We start from the raw sequence: 15,011 nt of genomic DNA, 5'->3' as shown, positions 1-15,011 counted from the left end.
GGAATTTGGGAACACAGGATTTTTGGGAACAGCAGGAATTTGGGATCGCAGGATCTTCGGGAAAAAAAAAAAGTGGGAATTTGGGATCGTGGGATCTTCGGGAGAGAACAGTGGGAATTCAGGATCACAGCATCTTTGGGAAGAAAAAGCTGGAATTTGGAATCGTGGGATATTTGGGATGAAAGAGCAGGAATTTGGGATCACAGGATTTTTGGGAACAGCGGGAATTTGGGATGAAAGAGCTGGAATTTGGGAACACAGGATTTTTGGGAACAGTGGGAATTTGGGATCACAGGATTTTTGGGAACAGCGGGAATTTGGGATCGTGGGATCTTTGGGGAGAGAGAGCTGGAATTTGGAATCGTGGGACATTCGGAATGAAAGAGCGGGAATTTGGGACCCCGGGATTTTTGGGAAGAAAGAGCTGGAATTTGGGATCACAGGATCATTAGGATAAACGAGCAGGAATTTGGGATCACAGGATTTTTGGGAACAGCGGGAATTTGGGATCGCGGGATCTTTGGGAAAAGAGAGTGGGAATTTGGGATCGTGGGATCTTTGGGGAGAGAGAGCTGGAATTTGGAATCGTGGGACATTCGGAATGAAAGAGCGGGAATTTGGGACCCCGGGATTTTTGGGAAGAAAGAGCTGGAATTTGGGATCACGAGACCTTTGGGAGGAACCATCAGGAATCTGGGATCGCGGGATCTCCGGGATGAGCAGATCCCGCGCCGCCCCCGATCTCCGCTCCCACCCCCAGGGAAAGCCTCAGGCCGCGTTTGGGGACAAACCCTGGGAATGCCGGGGGATGAGGCAGCTCCGGGAGGGAGCGATCCCGGGGCATCCCCGGGGCTCAGGATCCCCCCGGAGAAGCTTTGGGAAAAAGGATCCGGGGGGGATCCGGGCGGATCACGCGGCGCCGCCCCCCGGGAATCGCAGCCAGAAAGTTCCGGAAAAGCACGGCCGGGCTCCGGATACGGATCCCCGGGAACGGCCAGAAATCCGGGAGAGGTCCCGTCCCGTCCCACCGGGAACGCCCGGGGCAGGGGGTGGAGCCTGGGAGAGCCCAGGGGATTGGTCCAGGCACAGGGGGTGGAGCCCATCCTCGGGCGGGGTCCTGATCCCACGGATGGGATCCTGATTCCATGGAATGGGTCCTGACCCCATGGATTGGGTCCTGATCCCCTGGAATGGGTCCTGATCCCACGGATGGGATCCTGATTCCATGGAATGGGTCCTGACCCCATGGATTGGGTCCTGATCCCCTGGAATGGGTCCTGATCCCATGGATTCAATCCCGATCCCATGGATTGAGTCCTCATCCCATGGATTCGATCCTGACCCCATGGATTGGGTCCTGACCCCATGGATTCGATCCTGATCCTATGGATTCCATCCTGACCCCCTGAATTTGGTCCTGATCCCATGGATTCAACCCCGATCCCATGGATTGGGTCCTGATCCCATGGATTCCATTCTGATCCTATAGGGTGGGATCCTGATCCCAATGAATGGGTCCTGATCCCATGGATTGAGTCCTCATCCCATGGATTCCATCCTGACCCCATGGATTCAATCCTGATCCCCTGGATTGGGTCCTGATCCTATGGATTCCATCCTGATCCCATGGATTCAATCCTGATCCCCTGGATTGGGTCCTGATCCCATGGATTCAACCCCAATCCCATGGATTGGATCCTGATCCCATGGATTGGATCCTGATCCTATAGGGTGGGATCCTGATCCCATGGATGGGATCCTGACCCCATGGATTGAGTCCTCATCCCATGGATTCCATCCTGACCCCATGGATTGGATCCTGATCCCCTGGATTGGATCCTGATCCTATAGGGTGGGATCCTGATCCCATGGATTGGGTGCTGACCCCATGGATTCCATCCTGACCCCATGGATCCCATCCCGATCTCATGGAATGGGTCCTGACCCTATGGATTGGGTCCTGATCCCATGGAATGGGTCCTGATCCCATGGATTCAATCCCGATCCCATGGATTGAGTCCTCATCCCATGGATTCGATCCTGACCCCATGGATTGGGTCCTGACCCCATGGATTCGATCCTGATCCTATGGATTCCGTCCTGACCCCATGGATTGGGTCCTGACCCCATGGATTCCATCCTGACCCCATGGATTTGGTCCTGATCCCATGGATTCAACCCCGATCCCATGGATTGGGTCCTGATCCCATGGATTGGGTCCTGACCCCATGGATTCCATCCTGACCCCATGGATTGGATCCTGATCCTATAGGGTGGGATCCTGATCCCATGGATTGGGTGCTGATCCCATGGATTGGATCCTGATCCCATGGATTCGATCCTGATCTTATAGGGTGGGATCCTGATCCCATGGATTGGGTCCTGATCCCCTGGATTGGGTCCTCATCCCATGGACTCGATCTTGATCCCATGGATTGGATCCTGATCCCATGGATTCCATCCTGATCCCATGGATTCCATCCTGATCCCATGGATTGGGTCCTGATCCCATGGATTGGAATGCTGAAAACCCCAGGAATCCTCTCACCCACCCCATTCCAGCTCATCCCAATAAAATCCCCCCCGATGTGTCCTGGGATCCAAAACACTTCCCAGATCCCAGATTTTGTGGGGATAGTCCCGATCCCAAATTCTGCGGGAACAGCTCCGGCACAGAGGAGGAGATCCCAGGTCCCAAATTCCGAGGGAAAATCCCAGATCCCGGATTCCAAATTCTGCATGGAAAAGCTCTGATCCCAAATCCTGTGGGAAAAGCTCAAATCCCAGAGGAGGAGATCCCAGGCCCCAGTTCCTGCGGGAAAAGCTCTGATCCCCAAATCCCAAAATTCTGCGGGAAAAGCTCCGGTCCTGAATCCCAAATTCCGGGGGAAAATCTCAAATTCCAGATCCTGAATTCTGCGGGAAAAGCTGCGATCCCAAATCTCAAATTCTGCGGGAAAACCTCTGATCCCAAATCCCAAAATTCTGCAGGAAAAACTCCAGCATGGAGGAGATCCCAGATCCCAAATCCTGCGAGAAAATCTTCAATCCCAGATCCCAAATCCTGTGGGAAAAGCTCCAATCCCAAATCCCAAATTCTGTGCGGAAAGCTCCGATCCCAGATCCCAAATCCCGCAGGAAAAGCACCGATCCCGAATCCCAAATGTTCTGTGGGAAAAGCTCTGATCCAGATCCCAAATTCTGTGGGAAAACCTCCAACGTGGAGAAGATCCCAAATCCTGCGGGAAAAGCTCTGATCCTGAATCCCAAATTCTGCAGGAAAATCTCAAATCCCAGATTCCAAATCCCGCAGGAAAAGCAGCGATCCCGAATCCCAAATGTTCTGTGGGAAACGCTCTGATCCAGATCCCAAATTCTGTGGGACGTGCCCCAACATGGAGGAGATCCCAAATCCCAAATTCCACAGGGAAAAGCTCTGATCCCAAATCCCAAATTCCACAGGGAAAAGCTCTGATCCCAAACCCCAAATCCTGCGGAAAAAGCTCCAACACTGAGGAGGTCCCAGCTGGCAAATCCTGCGGGAAAAGCTCTGATCCCAAATCCCAAACCCTGGAAAAACTCCAATCCCACCCCATTCCCACCCCATTCCCACCCCATTCCCGCACCTGCCTGGCCAGAACCCCTCGAACCCTGGAATTCCTGCCCCATTCCCACTCCTCATTCCCAGTCCCCATTCCCAGTCCCCATTCCCATTCCTTTCTCTTTCCATTCCCACCACATTCCCAGCCCATTCCCTGCCTATTCCCACCATTCCCACCCCATTCCCTGCCCCATTCCCTGCCCCATTCCCAGCATTCCCACTCCCATTCCCAGTCCCCATTCCCTGTCCATTCCCATTCCATTCTCTTTCCATTCCCGCCATTCCCAGCCCATTCCTGTCCCCATTCCCGCACCTGCCTGGCCAGAACCCCTCGATCCATGGAATTCCCGCCCCATTCCCAGCCCATTCCCAGCCCCCATTCCCAGTCCCCATTCCCAGTACCGATTCCTGCCCATTCCCATCCCAGTCCCTCTCCATTCCCATCCCTTTTCCCCAATTCCCTGCCCCATTCCCAGCATTCCCAACCCATTCCCTGACCAATTTCCACCATTCCCACTCCATTCCCAGTCCAGTCCCTGTCCATTCCCATTCCATTCTTTACCCCCATTCCCACCATTCCCATTATTCCCATCCCTTTCTCAGTCCATTCCCATCCCATTCCCACCCCATTTCCACAATTCCCAGCCCCATTCCCGCCCCATTCCCGCACCTGCCTGGCCAGAACCCCTCAATCCAAGGAATTCCTGCCCCATTCCCACACCCGCCTGAGCCCTCCATCCATGCAATTCCCACCCCATTCCTGCCCTAGTCCCATTCCATTCCCATCCCATTCCTACACCATTCCCTGTCCATTCCCACCCCTTTTCCATCATTCCACCCCATTCCCGCCCCATTCCTGCGCCATTCCCTGTCATTTCCTCCATTCCCAGCCCTATTCCCACCCCATTCCTGCACCTGCCTGGCCACTTCCCCCTCGGTCCGCGTGTCCCGGCCCCATTCCCAGCCTATTCCTGCTCCATTCCCGCACCTTTTCCACAATTCCCAGCCCCATTCCCGCACCTGCCTGGCCAGAACCCCTTGATCCAAGGAATTCCCGCCCCATTCCCGCACCTGCCTGGCCTCCTCCCCCTCGATCCATGCAATTCCCAGCCCATTCCCAGCCTATTCCTGCTCCATTCCCACCCCATTTCCACAATTCCCAGCCCCATTCCCGCACCTGCCTGGCCACTTCCCCCTCCATCCATGCAATTCCCACCCCATTCCCAAACCACTCCTTTTCCATTCCCACCCCTTTTCCACAATTCCCAGCCCCATTCCCAGCCTATTCCTGCTCCATTCCCACCCCTTTTCCACAATTCCCAGCCCCATTCCCGCACCTGCCTGGCCACTTCCCCTCGATCCATGCAATTCCCACCCCATTCCCAAACAATTCCTTTTCCATTCCCACCCCTTTTCCATGCAATTCCCAGCCCCATTCCCGCACCTGCCTGGCCACCTCCCCTCGGTCCGCGTGTCCCGGCCCCCTCTGGAGGTGGACGATGCCCAGGACGAGCGCGTGCCCGCCGCAGGAGGCGGCCGCCAGCAGCAGGATCCGCGCCAGGCGCAGCGGCAGCGTCAGGAAGCAGGAGAAGGCGAAGAACGCCTGCCAGCCCGCCGTGTCCACGGCCTCCGGGAAGCTCCTGCGGAATTCCAGCCCCAGCAGCCCCCAGAGCTGCGCCACCGTCAGCGCCCACAGCCCGCAGGGCAGGAATTTCTGGGAGAAATCCTCGGGCAGGAGCCGCGATTTCAGGAGGAGGAAAATCGCCCCGTGCGCCACCAGCCCGGCCAGCGCCGCCAGCGCCGGGAAAAGTTTTTCCACGCGGGAGAAGCCGGCGCACATCCCCAGGACGTAGCAGTCGAAGAGGGCGGAGAAGACCACGAGGACCAGCAGGGTTTCGTGGCGCTGGCGGCGGAAATAAGTCTGGTAGAGCTTTTCCAAGGATTCCGGAGAGAAGGAGAAACGCCGGGAACGCGGCAGGCACGGGCAGGGGCCGCCCCACGGGCCCTGCGGCGCCGGCGATTCCCGGGACCGGCGGAGATTCCCGTCGGGATCCGACGGGAAACTCAGGGAGTAATCGGCGGAGTACTCGGCCGAGAATTCGGGCTCGGAGAAGGCGCGGGTCCTGGGCATGATGGGCGCCAGGGATTGGAATTTCGGAATTCCCGGGGGTTTTTTTGGGGATTTTTTGGGGTTTTTTTTTTTTCCTTCCCCCAGAGGGAACCGCGGGGATGCTCAGCGCAGCAGCGTCACCGGCGGCATCGCCGCCCCGCAGGGCCTGGGCGATCCTCGGGCGGCTTCAATCGCGCCGGGGAAAATTCCAGGATCGGGAATTTCGGAGGCCGGGATTCCCGGCTGAGGCCCGGAATTCCTTCCCGGCCGAATCCCGGCTCCTTCCCGGCCGAATCCCGGCCGATTCCCAAAATCCTTTCCCGGTTCCTGCCTGGCCGGTTCCCGGCTGATTCCCCAAATTCCTTCCCTGTTTTCCCCGGCCGATTCCCGAAATTCCTTCCCAGCCAATTCCCGGATTTTTCCCGGCCGAATCCCGGCTCCTTCCCCGCCGATTCCCGGATTTTTCCCGGATTATTCCCGGTCCTTTCCCGGCTGATTCCCGAATTTCCTTCCCGGCCGAATCCCGGCTCCTTCCCCGCCGATTCCCGGATTTTTCCCGGATTATTCCCGGTCCTTTCCCCGGCTGATTCCCGAATTTCCTTCCCGGCTCCTTCCCGGCCAATTCCCAGCTCCTTCCCGGCCGAATCCCGAAATTCCTTCCCGTGCAATTCCCGGATTTTCTTCCCGGTTCCTTCCCCGTGCAATTCCCGGATTTTCTTCCCGGTTCCTTCCCGGTCAATTCCCGGCTGATTCCTGAATTTCCTTCCCGGCCGAATCTCAGCTCCTTCCCCGCCGATTCCCGGATTTTTTGCCCGGTTTTTCCCGGTTCCTTCCCCGCCGATTCCCGGTTTTTTTCCCCGGTTTTTTTCCCGGTTTTTTCCCGGTTTTTTCCCGGTTTTTCCCCGGCTCCCGGGGCCGGTTCCCAGCTGCTTTTCCAGGCGCTTTTTCCCAGCTTTCCCAGCTCTGCCCCAGAGATGTCGCGATGCCTGCCCTGCTCCTCCTTCCCCGAGATGCCGCCTTCCCAACGCGAGCCGCAAAAACCCGGCCCGAAAAAACCGGGGAAAAATGGGAAAAGCCGCCAAAAAACCGGGGAAAAATAATAAAAAATAAGAAATGTGAGGGGGGGAATGAATGAGGGGCGGGAGGCGATCCCGGCGGCGCTTCCCGGTTCCCGCATCCTTTTCCCGGTCCGGGGTTCGGCGGGGCTGGGGAAGCTCGGGGTGCGAAAACGGGAAGGGATTGCCCGGGATCCAGGCGGGGCCGCCCCCCCCGTAACCCTCGGCGCGCCGGGATGGGGAAAAAAAACACCCCCAAAAAACCCCAAAAAAACCAAAAAAAAGCCAAAAAAAAATAACCCCAAAAAACCCCCAAAAAACCACCCCCAAAAAACCCCAAAAAACAAAAAAAAAAAACCCCCAAAAAAACCCCAAAAAACACCCCAAAAAAACCCCCCAAAAAACAAAAAAAACCCCAAAAAACCCCCAAAAACTAAAAGAAAAACCCCCCAAAAAAACCCCCAAAAAACCCCCCCAAAAAAACCCCCCCAAAAAACCCCCCAAAAAACCCCCAAAAAACCCCCCAAAAAACCCCCAAAAAACCAAAAAAATAACCCCCAAACCCCCCCCAAAAAAAACCCAAAAACACCCCCAAAAAAAACCCCAAAAACAAAAAAAAACACCCCCCAAAAAAAACCCCAAAAAACACCCCCCAAAAAAACCCCCAAAAAACAAAAAAAACCCCAAAAAACCCCCAAAAAACACCCCCCAAAAAACCCCAAAAAACAAAACAAAACCCCCCCCAAAAAACCCCCAAAAAACCCCCCCGAAAAAACCCCAAAACCCCCCAAAAACCCCCCCAAAAAAACACCCCCAAAAAACACCCCCAAAAACCCCAAAAAACAAAAAAAAAAACCCCAAAAAAACAAAAAAAACCCCAACCCCCCCCCAAAACCCCCCCAAAACCCCCAAAAAACCCCAAAAACAAAAAAAAAGAAACAAAAAAACCCCCCAAAAAAACCCCAAAAAACCCCAAAAAACAAAAAAAAAAACCCCAAAAAACCCCCAAAAAACACCCCCCAAAAAAACCCAAAAAACCAAAAAAAAACCCCCAAAAAACCCGCCCAAAACCAAAAAACCCCCAAAAAACACCCCCCAAAAAACCCCCAAAAACCCCAAAAAACAAAAAAAAACCAAAAAAACCAAAAAACACCCAAAACAACCCCCCCAAAAAACCCCCCCAAAACCCCCAAAAAACCCCAAAAACAAAAAAAAAGAAACAAAAAACCCCCCAAAAAACACCCCCAAAAAACCCCCAAAAAACCCCAAAAAACAAAACAAAAAAAAAAACAAAAAAAAAAAAAACCAACCCCCCCAAAAAAACCCTCAAAACCCCCAAAAAACCCCCCAAAAACAAAAAAAAACCCAAAAAAACCTCCCAAAAAACCCCCCCAAAAACCCCCAAAAAAACCCCAAAAAACAAAAAAATAAAAACCAAACCAAACCAACAAACAAAAAACCCCCCAAAACCCCCCAAAACCCCCAAAAAACACCCAAAAACCTCCCAAAACCCCCATAAATCCCCAAAAATCAAACAAAAGAAAAACAAAAAAAAACCCCCCAAAAAACCCCCCCAAAAAAACCCAAAAAAACAAAAAAAAAATAAAAACCAAACCAAACCAACAAACAAAAAAAACCCACACCCAAAAAACGAACAAAAAAACAAACAAACAAAACCCCCCCCAAAATCCCCCAAAATCCCCAAAAATCAAACAAAAGAAAAACAAAAAAAAAAACCAAAAAACCCCCCAAAACCCCCAAAAAAACCCCAAAAAAACCCCCAAAAAACCAAACCAAAACAAAAAAACCCAACTCAAACCAAACCAACAAACAAAAAAAAACCACCCAAAAAACCAACAAAAAACCAAACAAACAAAACTCCCCAAAATCCCCCAAAATCCCCAAACAAAAAACAAAGAAAAAACAAGAAAACCCAAAAACCCCAGAAAATCCTCAAAAATCCCCAAAATCAAACAAATGAAAACCAAAAAAACCCCACAAATCCCCAAAATTCAAACAATTAAAACCAAAAAGGAACCAAAAACATCCCCCAAAATCGCCCCAAAACCAAACAAATAAAAACCCCAAAAATCCAAAAAAAATCCCCCAAAAATCCCCCAAAACCAAACAAAAATCAAAGAAAAAAAAAATCCCAAAAAACCCCAAAATCCCCAAAATCCAACAAATAAAAAAACAAATAAAATCCCCAAAAATCTTCTCAAAAATCCCCAAAAATTCCCCCAAAATCAAACAAATAAAACAAAAAAACCCCAAAAAAGTCCCCAAAAATCCCGAAAAAACAAACAAATAAAAAATAAACAAAAAAAACCCAAAAAAACCCCAAACCCCCCAAAATCCCCAAAACCAACCAAACAAAAAAAAACCCAAAAAAGCCCCAAAACCCAAAAAAATCCCCCAAAATCCCCAAAATCAAACAAATAAAAACAAAAAAAAAAAACAACAAAAAATCCCCAAAAATCAAAGAAAAAAACCAAAAAAAAACCCCAAAAAACCCCAAAAAAACCCCAAAAATCGCCCCAAAACCAAACAAATAAAAACCCCAAAAATCCCAAAAAATCCCCCAAAACCCCCCCAAAACCAAACAAAAAAAAAATCCCAAAAAAGCCCCAAAATCCAACGAATAAAAAACCCAAAAAAACCCAAAAAATCCCCAAAAAACTCAAAAATCCCCAAAAATTCCCCCAAAATCCCCCAAAATTCCCCAAAAATCAACCAAAAAATTCCCCCAAAATCAAACAAATAAAACCAAAAAACCCAAAAAAGTCCCCAAAAATCCCCAAAAACCAAACAAATAAAAAATGAACAAAAAACCCAAAAAAACCCCAAACCCCCCAAAAAAATCCCCCAAAATCCCCAAAATCAAAACAAATAAAAACCAAAAAAAAAAACCCAAAAAATCCCCAAAAATCAAAGAAAAAAACCAAAAAACCCCAAAAAAATCCCCAAAAATCGCCCCAAAACCAAACAAATAAAAACCCCAAAAATCCAAAAAAATCCCCTAAAACCAAACAAAAATCAAAGAAAAAAAAATCCCAAAAAATCCCCAAAATCCCCAAAATCCAACAAATAAAAAACCCAAAAAAACCCCAAAAAATCCCCAAAAATTCCCCCAAAATCCCCAAAAATTCCCCAAAAATCAACCAAAAAATTCCCCCAAAATCCAACAAATAAAACCAAAAAACCCAAAAAAGTCCCCAAAAATCCCCAAAATCAAACAAATAAAAAATAAACAAAAAAAACCAAAAAACCCCAAACCCCCCAAAATCCCCAAAACCAAACAAAAAAAACCAAAAAACCCCAAAAACTCCAAAAAATCCCCAAAATCCCCAAAATTCAAACAATTAAAACAAAAAAAACCAAAAAAAACCCCAAAAATCCCCCCAAAACCAAAGAAATAAAAGTCAAAGAAAATCACCCTGAAAAAACCCAAAGCCCCCAAAACAAATAAATAAAAAAATAAAAAATAAAAAAAACCCAAAAAAACCCCAAAAATTCCCAAAAATTCCCCAAAAATCAAACAAATAAAACCAAAAAATTCCCCCAAAAAAGTCCCCAAAAATCCCCCAAACCAAACAAATAAAAACCCCAAAAATCCCAAAAAAATTCCCCAAAACCAAACAAAAATCAAAGAAAAAAAAATCCCAAAAAAGCCCCAAAATCCCACAAATAAAAAACCCAAAAAAACCCCCAAAAAAGCCCCAAAACCAAAGAAATGAAAGCCAAAGAAAATCACCCTCAAAAAACCCAAAGCCCCCAAAAACAAATAAATAAAAAAACAAAAAAATCAAAAAATCCCCAAAAAAACCCCAAAAACCCCAAAAATTCCCCCAAAATCCCCAAAAATTCCCCCAAAATCCAACAAATAAAACAAAAAAACCCCAAAAAAGTCCCCAAAAATCCCCAAAAACCAAACAAATAAAAAATAAACAAAAAAAACCCCAAACCCCCCAAAAAAATCCCCAAAAATCCCCAAAATCAAACAAATAAAAACCAAAAAAAAAACCAAAAAAATCCCCAAAAATCAAAGAAAAAAACAAAAAAAAACCCAAAAAATCCCCCAAAATCGCCCCAAAACCAAACAAATAAAAACCCCAAAAATCCAAAAAAATCCCCTAAAACCAAACAAAAATCAAAGAAAAAAAAATCCCAAAAAATCCCCAAAATCCCCAAAATCCAACAAATAAAAAACCCAAAAAAACCCCAAAAAATCCCCCAAAAAATCCCCCAAAAAACTCCCAAAATCAAATAAATAAAAACAAAAAAAAAAAAACCCCAAAAAAGTCCCCAAAAATCCCAAAAAAACAAATAAAAAACAAACAAAAAAACCCCAAAAATTCCCCAAGCTCCCCAAAAAACGAACAAAAAACGAACAAAAACCAAACCAAAAAACCCAAAACTCAAAAAAAATCCCCCAAAATCCAACAAATAAAACAAAAAAAAACCAAAAAAAACCCAAAATCCCCAAAAAACCCAAACGATTAAAAACAAACAAAAAAAAAACCCCAAATAAAAAACCCCAAAACCAACAAATAAACACCAAAAAGGACCAAAAAATCCCCAACCCCCCACAAAAATCCCCCAAATCTCACCCCAAAAACCCCAAAATCTGACCCCAAATCCCCAAATCCCCCAAATCCGACCCCAAATCTCCCCAAACCCCCAAATCCCACCTCAAAACCCCCAAATCTGACCCCAAAATCCCCAAAAATCCCCAATCCCACCAAATCTCCCCAAAATCCTCCCCAAAATCCCCAAATCTGACCCCAAATCCCCAAATCCCCCAAATCCCACCTCAAAACCCCCAAATCTGACCCCAAAATCCCCAAAAATCCCCAATCCCACCAAATCTCCCCAAAATCCTCCCCAAAATCCCCCAAATCTGACCCCAAATCCCCAAATCTGACCCCAAATCCCCCAAACCTCCCCCCAAATCTCTCAAAACCCTCAAATGTGACCCCAAATCCGACCCCAAATCTCCCCAAAATCCTCCCCAAAATCCCCCAAATCCTCCCCCAAATCTCACCCCAAAAATGCCAAATTACCCCAAACCTGACCCCAAATCCCCAAATCTCACCCCAAAATCCCCAAATCTCCCCCGAATCTGACCCCAAATGTGACCCCAAATCCGACCCCAAATCTGACCCCAAATCTCCCCAAATCCCCAAATGTGACCCCAGATCCCACCCCAAAAACGCCAAAAATCCCCAATCCCCCAAAAATCTCCCAAATCCGACCCCAAATCCCAAAATCTCCCCAAATCCGACCCCAAATTTCCACCAAATCTCCCCCAAATTTGACCCCAAATCCCCCAAATCTGACCCCAAATCACCCAAAACTCACCCCAGAAACCCCAAATCTCACCCCAAATCTCCCCAAATCCCCCAAATCCCACCTCAAAACCCCCAAATTTCACCCCAAAAACCCCAAAAATCCCCAATGCCCCCAAATCTCCCCAAAATCCTCCCCAAAATCCCCCCAATCTGACCCCAAATCCCCCAAAACTCAGCCAAAAACCCCAAATCTCACCCCAAATATCCCCAAACCCCCAAAGGTGACCCCAAAACCCCCAAATTTCACCCCCAAAACCCCAAAATCCCCAAATCCCTGCAAATCTTCCCAAAATCCTCCCCCAAATCCCACCCCAAATCCCCCAAATCTGACCCCAAAACCCCAAATCCCACCCAAATCTCACCCCAAAAACCCCAAAACCCCAAATCTGAGCCCAAATCCCCCAAAAGCTGACCCCAAAAACCCCAAAATCCCCAATCCCCCCAAATCTCCCCCAAACCCTCCCAAAATCCCCCAAATCTCCCCCCAAATTTGACCCCAAATCCCCAAAATCTCCCCCAAATCTCCCCCAAACCCCCCAATCTGACCCCAAATCCCCCAAAACTCAGCCAAAAACCCCAAATCTCACCCCAAATATCCCCAAACCCCCAAAGGTGACCCCAAAACCCCCAAATTTCACCCCAAAACCCCAAAATCCCCAAAACCCCCAAATCTCCCCCAAATCCTCCCCAAAACCCCCAAATCTCCCCCCAAAACCCCAAAAATCCCCAATCCCCCCAAAAATCTCCCAAATCTGACCCCAAATCCCCCAAATTTGACCCCAAATCCGACCCCAAATCTCCCCAAATCTGACCCCAAATCTGACCCCAAAAAACCCCCAATCCACCCAAATCTGACCCCCAAAACCCCAAAAATCCCCCAAATCGGACCCCAAAAACCCAAAAACCTCCAAATCTGACCCAAATCCCCCAAATCTGACCCCAAATCCCCAAAACCTTCCCCCAAATCTCTCAAAACCCTCAAATGTGACCCCAAAACTCCCAACTCTGACCCCAAAACCCCAAAAATCCCCAATGCCCCCAAATCTCCCCAAAACCTCCCAAAATCCCCCAAATCCTCCCCAAACCCCCAAATCTCATCCCAAAAAACACAAATCCGACCCCAAATGCCCAAATCTGACCCCAAATCTGACCCCAAAATCCTCCCAAAAATCCCCCAAATCTCCCCCCAAATTTCACCCCCCAAAACCCCAAAATCTCCCCCCAAATCTCCCCAAACCCCCAAATCTGACCCCAAAAACCCCAAAAATCCCCCAAATCGGACCCCCAAAATGCCAAATCTCACCCCAAAAACCCAAAAAACCTCCAAATCTGACCCAAATCCCCCCAAATCTGACCCCAAATCCCCCAAATCCCCAAATCTCACCCCAAAAAAACCCAAAATCCCCAGTACCCCCAAATCTGACCCCAAATCCCCCAAATCTGACCCCAAAAACCCCAAAAATCCCCAATGCCCCCAAATCTCCCCCAAAACCCCCCCAAAATCCCCCAAATCCTCCCCAAACCCCCAAATCTCACCCCAAAAACACAAATCCGACCCCAAATGCCCAAATCTCACCCCAAATCTGAGCCCAAAATCCTCCCAAAAATCCCCAAAATCTCCCCCCAAATTTCACCCCCAAAACCCCAAAATCTGACCCCAAATCTCCCCAAACCCCCAAATCTGACCCCAAAAAACCCCAATCCACCCAAATCGGACCCCCAAAAATGCCAAATCTCACCCCAAAAACCCAAAAACCTCCAAATCTGACCCAAATCCCCCAAATCCCCCAATCTCAGCCCAAAAAAACCCAAAAATCCCCAGTACCCCCAAATCTGACCCCAAATCTCCCCAAAACCCCCAAATCTGACCCCAAAAACCCCAAAAATCCCCAATGCCCCCAAATCTCCCCCAAATCCTCCCAAAAATCCCCCAAATCTCACCCCAAAAACCCCAAAATCTCACCCCAAATCTGACCCCAAAACCCCAAAAATCCCCCAAATCTCACCCCAAAAACCCCAAAATCGCACCCCAAATCTCCCCAACCCCCCAAATCTGACCCCCAAAACCCCAAAAATCCCCAAATCTCACCCCAAATCTGACCCCAAAATCTTCCCCCAAATCCCCAAATCGGACCCCAAAAATGCCAAATCTCACCCCAAAAAACCTGAAAACCCCAAATCCTCCCCCAAACCCCCAAAATCTCACCCCAAATATCCCAAAATCCCCAACCCTGACCCCAAATCCCCAAATCCGACCCCAAAAACCCCAAATTCCCCAATTCTGACCCCAAAAACCCCAAAAATCCCCAATCCCCCCAAAATCACCCAAATCTGACCCGAAAACCCCCAAATTTCACCCCAAAACCCCAAAATCCCCAAATCCCCCCAAATCTCCCCCAAATCCTCCCCAAATCTCCCCCAAATCTCACCCCAAAACCCCAAATGTGACCCCAAATCTGACCCCAAAAACCCCAAAAACCCCCAATCCCCCCAAAAATCTCCCAAATCTGACCCCAAATTTCCACCAAATCTCCCCCAAATCTCCCCAAAATCGTCCCAAAATCGCCCAAATCTGACCCCAAAACCCCAAAATCTCACCCCAAATCTGACCCCAAATCCCAAACCTGACCCCAAATCGCCAAATCTCACCCCAAAAACCCCAAATCCCCCAAATCCGACCCCAAATCTCCCCAAATTCCCCAAATCTCCCCAAAATCCCCAAATCTCACCCCAAAACCACCAAATTTCACCCCAAAAAACCCCAAAGTCCCCAAATCTGACCCCAAATCTCCCAAATCTGACCCCAAATCCCGCGCCAAAACCCCCAAATCCCCCAAATCTCCCAAAATCCCTCCCCAAAACCCCCAAATCTCCCCAAATACCCCAACCCTGAC

General features: G+C 48.8%; 1 protein-coding gene across 3 annotated transcripts in view; it reads right to left on the bottom strand.

Moving 5' to 3' along the window:
• The window catches only part of ADCY3 (adenylate cyclase 3), a 46,060-nt gene extending 39,410 nt beyond the window's left edge, over positions 1–6,650 (bottom strand). For 2 of the 3 annotated variants that reach the window (XM_066547643.1, XM_066547644.1), the window contains exon 1: positions 5,046–6,638. In XM_066547643.1, coding sequence (XP_066403740.1) covers positions 5,046–5,732 — 687 coding nt within the window. In that variant the 5' untranslated portion in view covers positions 5,733–6,638. Of the gene's footprint in view, positions 1–5,045 lie in introns of all 3 variants that reach the window. The other variant, XM_066547645.1, reaches the window with a different exon arrangement.
• Between the last annotated feature and the right edge of the window lie 8,361 nt (positions 6,651–15,011).

The sequence above is a fragment of the Molothrus aeneus genome, chromosome 3, assembly GCF_037042795.1.
Source record: "Molothrus aeneus isolate 106 chromosome 3, BPBGC_Maene_1.0, whole genome shotgun sequence".
Classification (NCBI taxonomy): Eukaryota; Metazoa; Chordata; class Aves; order Passeriformes; family Icteridae; genus Molothrus; species Molothrus aeneus.
The sequence above is the reverse complement of the archived record's forward strand: the minus strand, read 5'-3'. Positions and strand labels throughout refer to the sequence as shown.